This window comes from Epinephelus moara, chromosome 7 (assembly GCF_006386435.1).
Source record: "Epinephelus moara isolate mb chromosome 7, YSFRI_EMoa_1.0, whole genome shotgun sequence".
Taxonomy (NCBI): domain Eukaryota; kingdom Metazoa; phylum Chordata; class Actinopteri; order Perciformes; family Serranidae; genus Epinephelus; species Epinephelus moara.
Genome location: NC_065512.1, coordinates 31,017,456 through 31,025,535, shown reverse-complemented (window position 1 = coordinate 31,025,535; position 8,080 = coordinate 31,017,456). Strand labels below are relative to the sequence as shown.

The 8,080-nt window shown below is 42.2% G+C and overlaps 1 protein-coding gene across 1 annotated transcript; it reads right to left on the bottom strand.

Annotated features, from left to right (window-relative positions):
- Positions 1-2,120: 2,120 nt before the first annotated feature.
- LOC126393141 (olfactory receptor 6N1-like) lies at positions 2,121-3,579 on the bottom strand. The gene has a single exon (XM_050049031.1). The coding sequence runs from the start codon at positions 3,310-3,312 to the stop codon at positions 2,368-2,370; it is 945 nt and encodes a 314-aa protein (XP_049904988.1). The 5' UTR covers positions 3,313-3,579; the 3' UTR covers positions 2,121-2,367.
- Positions 3,580-8,080: the final 4,501 nt, after the last annotated feature.

Sequence of the window (8,080 nt, the reverse complement as noted above, 5' to 3'; positions counted from 1 at the left end):
TGTATTTCACCAGTTTTTCGGTGGCAAGCCGGATATTCAGTAGTGCTTGTCGATCATAGACCAGTAGAAAGTCTGCATTTTTGGTGACAAACGACAGAAACAACACAAATAGAAACAAAGCTGATAGCAGCTGACGGCAGGCCACACACACTGGCACCATCATGCATACAGACTGTAGAATGAATGATGCCAGAGGGACCACTACAGGTTGTGGTGAAGCTGCTGCATTACAGTATAATGTAGCTTGAAGGAGCCTCGAGAGACCTATGACATCCAAATGTAGTTGCCTGCCTAGCTTAACACATGAACAGTGAAGCAGACAGTCATTGAAGGTTGTCTTTCCTCAGGAGTATTGCCATTTCTCTGTCCCTTTTCTCCAGCCACATTCCCTACCTAGGCCCCTTCATTACTGCCATTTTTCATTTATTTGGCAGATGCCCTCAGACTTTCCTTCCTCTCCCCATCACCTCACTGCCCCACCCACCTACTCATCTGTTCCCACTTCCCTTATCTGCTCTGCTGCTTTGCCAGGACTACCACACACACTTCCTCAACTGTATCTCATTCCCTGATCAGCCACTTTCCTCAAATACCGACTTAGATCCACTGATCCTCTGTCCAGCTCTTGTAGGACAGCAACTTTTCTTTTTTTTTTAATAGACATTATTATAGATATCAGGAAGGGGTGGTTTACAGCCAAGTGTGAAGCAGTTGGGATGAGAGTCAGCACCTCCAAGTCTGAGGCCATGGTTCTTTGCTTGAAAACGGTGGGTTGCCCCCTCTGGGTTGGGAGTGAGTTAGTGCCCCAAGTGAAGGAGTTCAAGTATCTCGAGTCTTGTTCACAAGTGAGGGTAGAATGGAACGTGAGATGGATTGGCAGTTTGGTGCAGCATCTGCAGTGATGCAGGCGCTGTGCCGGAAGGTGAAGTGAGAGCCAAGCTGCGAGTCAAAGCTTTCCATTTACTGGTCCATCTATGTCCCAACCCTCCTATGGTCATGAGCTCTGGGTAATGACCGAAATAATGAGATCACGGATACAAGCAGCCAAATGAGCTTCCTCAAAAGGCTAGCTGGGCTCAGCCTTAGAGATAGGGTAGGGAGCTCGCACATCCGGAGGGAGCTCAGAGTAGAGCCGCTGTTCCTTCATGTTGAAAGGGGTCAGTTGAGGTGATTTGGGCACCTGATTAGGATGCCTTCTGGGTGCCAAGTGGTAGGAGGCTTTGGGGCAGACCCAGAACACACTGGAGGGATTGCATATTTTGTCTGGCCTGGGAACACCTCGATCCCACAGCTGAGGAGCTGGAAAGCGTTGCTGAGGAGAGGGATGTTTGGAATACTTTGCTCAGCCTGCTACCCCTGTGACCCTGCTTCAGATAAGCGGTTGAAAATGGATGAATGGATTGATTGTAAATTACTTCTCTGTTGCACAGAGAAAGCCCTTTTTCAGTGGCTCCACTATGCCAAACAGTGATTTAATTGTTTTTGAAATTACCTTTGCATGTCTGTTCAAAATTTATTATGTTCTATCTGAATTAAAAAATAAGTCTTAAAAACTGTGTTAATACAATCCAGGCGGGTTTCAGGTGAAAAATCAGTTAACTTGTAATTGTCTGACTGTCCAAAACATTCAAATAAAAAAACAGCAGAATTACATCTTAATTGGGTTTACATGCTATTGTTTTCCCTGTAATTTATGCTTCATTTACACTGCTCACTTTGCTCCCCTACACCTTCAAATTACCTGCATGCAAAGTGTCTGTCTACTCATGCAGGGGAGAAAAATACAGAGACCCAAAGTGTTCAATCTTAAATATAATTATATAGCTTTTGAAGTAAATTATCACATGAATACATACAGATATAATATGTAATATAACCAATAACAATAAGGATCATTGTTATTTAAAATATATTTTTATCCTGTTTCTTTTCACAATAACTGGGTTTAATTCCGGTCATTTTTATGTGATTACAGCACTTTTTATTTAAAAAGGTCCATTATGCAAGGTTCACAATGCCATTTTTTCCCAGCGACTTTTTGGTCAAACAATAACTTTTCATCACAAACTCTTTTTCCCAAAAATATTTAACCACCTTGGAGTTTTTTTTATAATGTTTTATTTGATTACAACACTGAGTGCAATGGAACTTATTATGTCATTTTGAAATTGATCAATGGAAAAAAGACTTTAATATTGTATTCAAAATAAATCTCCACAGTCTCTACTTTAAATTACATTTTAAAATGAAGTAACTGTATTCAGTATTCACCCTCTTGACTATGACACACATCATTGTTGCAACTAGTTTTAAAGTAATGATGAAAGAAGTCAGACCACTGACAAATAGAAACAGCACAGGCTACTCTTACTTAGTTTGTTTGTCAAATTTTGAGCATGATAACATACTTGAAATACATTTTCTAATTTCTGGTAGCTTCAGGCCATACACAAGAGGATTCACAATGGGAGGAATCACAACAAACTCAAGTGATAAAATTACTGCTAGAAATGGATTAATCTCTTCAAGATTAATTCTGCTGAGAGCAACATCACAAAACACAGTAATGGAATAATTGACAAATGTAATAATGTGGGGCAGACAGCTTTGTATGACTTTGCTCTTGAACTCTGAGGAGCGTTTCCTACAAATGAGAAAAATTCGTGCATACGTGTACAGAACAAAAGCCAGGGGGAGAAAGACTGTGGTTACGGACACAATCATGCCAACAAGGTTGTTAATGACAGTAGAGACACATGACAATTTTACAACAGGCCAGTTGGCACAGTATACCTTAGGTATCTTATTGCCACACAGTGGAAGTCTGGAGGCCATGTAAACACAGACTGCAACAGAAAGGAGTGGGTAGATGCATGCAAAGGCAACCAACTTAGAGACCATCTTAGAGGTCATTTTGCTGTGGTAATGTAAAGGCTGACAGACAGCAACATACCGATCGTAGGCTGTAATGCCTAAAAGAGTGAGCTCAAAGGATGCATAGGTGTAAATGACATAGATCTGAATTAAACAAGCTGGTCGTGGGATCAAATGAGTATCAGACAGAAGGTCTGCCAGAAATCTGAAGAAGAAGCCAGCAGAACCATACAGAGAGTTAATAGAAAGGCACATAATAAAAATATACATGGGCTCATGTAAAGTTTTCTCTCGTGATATCACCACTATTACGACAAGATTAGCTGAGATAATGGAAGCATACAACAAGAGACACAGGACAAACGTAAGATAGCGGTAGTTGCCCATGTTCACAAACACGGTGAGGTTAAAATAAGGAGGGTTAGTACTGTTTTCCATTTACCCCATAGACAGAAGCAGAGATTGTTTGATGGGTAAAGACAATTCTACAGCTGTATCCTGTCGACAGTCACAGTGCAGCTGCAAAGCACTGAACCAAACAAGAGAAGACTGATAAATAATGCAAGATAATTATGAGTTAGTAATAAACATGTATTCATAATCAACAATTAGTAAAACAGTACATAAATAAGAATAGCTCAAGTCTCGGTTATAGTTTTCACCAGTCTTCTCTGCGTGTAGTCTGTGGCACAGCAGGTGCCTGCTGTGGCTTCACAGGAAGAGCTGAGAGCCTATTTAACCTGCCACACATCATCATCATCATCACAGTCATCCCTCCATGGGGAATCTAGAATGGAAAATGTCATTGTGTGCAAAACACATTGACCCAATTTTGATATTTACTTTACAATGGCAAATACTGAAAATGCAAAGATTGCTTGGAAGATAAAAAAAATCTCATAGCATATATACATTTCCATAAAACGGTTTAATGAAAATATCAGGCCAAAGTTGATATCACATATCGACAGCTTGTTTCCCCACTGAACTCTGCAGGTTAAGATTTGAATGAAGTCTCTTCAACAGCCTCAACTACAATTTTGAGTTTGGTAAAACACATATTGACAGCAAAAGGAACTTCAAAGCTGAAAATCTTGGATTTAAACTATTAAGCATTATTCTTAGATCTTAAGCATCAGCAGCATTAAAATCCTAATATGATGTCAAAAGTTGACATGTCAATTCCAACGGCTTCTTACTGGCAGCTTTTAGTTGTTAAATTTAATAATAATTAGTTCACTTAGTTCTTTAAATCACATCTTGGTTTTATTAAATGTTATAGTTATTTATATAGTTATAAAACATTTAACATTTAAATTTATATTTCGCCACCTTAACGTGGTGGAGGGGTTTGCGTGTCCCTGTGAACCTGGGAGCTGTGTTGTCCAGGGCTGATAGCCCCTGATGGGGTCTCCCACGGCAAAGTGGTTCCAAGGGAGGGGCCAGACTAAGAGCGTTTCAAGAAGGCCTTGATGAAACGGGGTATTCGGACCTTGACCTGATATGGGGACACCTCTCTTGTGAAGCAGGGACAATGGATGAGGTGGGGAGGCCTGGAGAACAGAAACCTAGCGGGAGGGAGCTTTGGGAAATGGAGGCAAGCAACATCAGCTTCATCATCAGAGCTACCTATGATGTGCTCCCATCTCCAAAAAACCTCCACCTGTGGTATGGCGAGGACCCCACTTGTGCCCTCAGCCCAACTCCAGTGACTCTCAAACATATCATGACCTGTTGTAAGACCAGCCTCACATAAGGCCGCTACACCTGGAGGCACAACCAGGTCCTCAAGAGTCTGGCAGCAGCTCTTGAGAGCAAGAGGAATACCATCAACTCCTTGCCCCTGAGAGCAACCAACTCCATCATGGCACCAACATTCATCCGAAAGGGACAGAAAAAGCCCAACCATCCTCCTACCAAACCAGAAGCTAGACATCTAGCCATGGCCTGTGATTGGAAGATGCTAGTGGATATTGGCCAGCAACTAATCTTTCCACCTGAGATTGCATCCACCACCGTTAGACCAGACTTGGTACTCTGGTCCCCTTCACTGAAGTCTGTTTACATCGTAGAGCTCACAGTCCCGTGGGAGAATTCAGCTGAAGAGGCCTATGAGCGCAAGAAACTGTGCTACACAGAACTGGCAGCAGACGCACAACGAGGATGGAATGCGAAGGTCTATCCGGTCGAAGTGGGATGCAGAGGTTTTGTGGCTTCTTCCACCATCAGGCTGCTGAAAGACCTTGGTATCCATGGACAGGCTCTGCGGCAGACAGTTAGATCAGTCTCTGAAGCAGCTGAAAGAAGCAGCCAGTGGATATGGATCAAGCGGAAGCACCCTTGCTGGGCTCAAAGAACACCAATATGACCCGCTCACTAACCCCCCCGCACCCACTTGAGAAACCAGGCCAGAACCCTCCAGGAGGAGGGTGAACAAGGTATGCGGACAGCTCTAGGCTTGACTCAGGGAAGAGGACGCCCCTGCCCTGGCATAGTCACTTGGGATGTGCTATTTAAACAACCAGGCAAATCTCATGATTGGGCATGGGACATAAGCTCAGGCTTGATCACCCTGTAGCTGGCCACCTTTGATGAGGGTGACTAGTGTTGAAAGGCCGAAACACCCCCTGATTCAAAGTGTACACTACTGACGATGTGTCCAAAAATTTAGATCCTTCCCTATATGTATGTATATATATATATATATATATATATATATATCAGAGAGACTCCTCCCATGCCACCCTCAACATCAAGACAAACATCATGTGAGTGCATACCATCTATTGGCACAACNTATATATATATATATATATATATATATATCAGAGAGACTCCTCCCATGCCACTCTCAACATCAAGACAAACATCATGTGAGTGCATACCATCTATTGGCACAACGGACAGTCTTAACATCACGTCCCATGTTTTTATGATTCTGATTCTGGCCTCTGGTCCACTGTCTCCTCCCTGACCCTGCTCTTTCTATTGTGGCAATAAAGATTAAAAAAATATGTGCAAAGCAATAGTGAGCACAAGTTATGCGCAGAAATTAAGGAGGAGTGGGTTTATTCCTAGCATGAAACTAGCCAGCAAGCGATTTAACATAGGTAACAATAACATTCTAACATTCTTGTTAACTAGCTTAACTTGATATATTGGCCTCTATTAATTAGTCATCATTTAGCAAATATTATGTACATGCAACAGCATTACTCAACTTACACGGTTTGTTTGGAAGAAACTGTGCAAGGTTTTTTGCTTCTTGCTGGCTGGTTTGCTGAACATAGTTAACACACAGCAGCACTGCCCAGTAGCACACGTCTCGTCTGATTGATTCTGATCACAACATGACAGCATGTGTATGCCGCCTGGCGCTGTCTACTCATGGTGCATATAAAGATGGCTCGGAAAAACACATTACCACATGTTAAAAACAAATTGAACGGTGGTAACCATACAGCTGTGAAAAGTGCGGGGGACAGAGGGCACAGGGACATGTCCCACACGTACCCCACGTCCGCTACGCCCATGCACAAGGAGGTTCATAAGTGTATCTGGTGCCAGAGCACCCTAGGCCAAAGATTGATGATCAACTTTGTAGTCATTTCAGCAGTCCTGCTGCGGTGTCTCTTGGACACTCCGGTGAAGACAGGAGCAGTGAATTGGATCAGATGACAGGGGAGGCTGCTGGACAGACCTCGTAAACCCAAATGTGTAGTGGAGCTCTGTGGAAGAGAGGAATACTCTGTATCAGACCTTGGTTACACAGACAATACTTGCTATCAGGATCAATTCATTCATTTTCATGGGATTTGTTGACAGTAAGGAAAATAAACGTATAGAGAGATTATTCTTTAGTAAGCAAATAAATAAGGAACAAATGCACATGTCTAGCAGGTCCTAACATGATCTCTGATACTTATGGACTGAAAATACTGACAAACAACTGCTAATAAAACTTCTTAATCTGGCAAACCAGCTCTGAGGTTTCAGCATTATGTTACTTTATATTGATTATGTTGATACTTTGAACTCCATAAAGGTGTGTTTTTGTATTGTAGCTATAGCGGTGTTCATGTAATAATACAACCAGGTTAACAGGCATTAAGAAATATTATTCTCTAGAAATTATTGATCATCAAATAATTGTTTAGATGTATAAATCTTATAATAAGGCACTGGTTTAACTTCATACAGGTATCCAACAGTGACTCCTGTAAAACCCTGTGTACCAACCTGAGTTACTCAGAGGGATCACAAGAAAAACAACCCATCATGAAACATGTGATGTAATCTTTTGCTTATCTTCAAGACCATGATACACTTTTCAAAACAAGTGGTCAAACACACACTCAAAGGGTCATGGGTGATGTAAGGTTACTGTAATGACTTTTATTAGTCCCTCAGCCCTTGGTAATGCCCACCACTGCCCTGAATTCCCTTGTGTATCGCCACCAGGTGTTGAAACACAGAGCTTAGGGAATGGTGTCACTGTGTAATGGTCTGAGATACGTTTTAGTGAAATAAAATTTGAAAAGACATCAGAAGGGATAAATGTGGGTTTCACTCAATGCCTCTGATGCAATGTCTGATGATGTCAGCACTAATGAGAGCCCATGGGATGGCACACACTATACTTTTCAAAGGTTATTAAGGTAGAATAACTAAGTTGCAAATGGTCAACAGGCCATTATCTCCATTATCCCTCGAGAGCAATTAAACACGCTTTGCTACCCTGGAGGGCCATCCTGGGCAACCAAACCAAAACAAAGATGTTTTTCACTTTAGCACATGGTCAAGAGAATGAAAAACAAGCTTTAACAAGCACAAATCAGTAGGGTTAGGCAGTGGTTTTGGAAAGACAGAAATGACTGACCTTGTGACCTCACACATGTTTGTAGGGACTGATATGACAGAAGTAATCACAAACTTGGCTCTTTTGTTCAATGTACATTGCACTAAAAGTGATTTCTTGAGACACTGCTGGTCACTGGACTTGATACAATTGTGATGAGATGCCAGATTTAAAACCTAGTCAGGGGCGTCGGTGGCTTAGTGGTAGAGCAGGCGCCCCATGTACAAGGCTGTTGCCGCAGCGGCCCTGATTCGAATCCAGCCTGTGGCCCTTTGCTGCATGTCATCCCCCTCTCTCTCTCTCTCTCTCTCCCCCTTTCACGCTTACCTGTCCTGTCCAATAAAGGCA

What these genes read in the sequence shown, in the direction of transcription:
- LOC126393141 (XM_050049031.1), bottom strand. Translation starts at nt 3,312, where the DNA reads ATGGAAAACAGTACTAACCCTCCTTATTTTAACCTCACCGTGTTTGTG.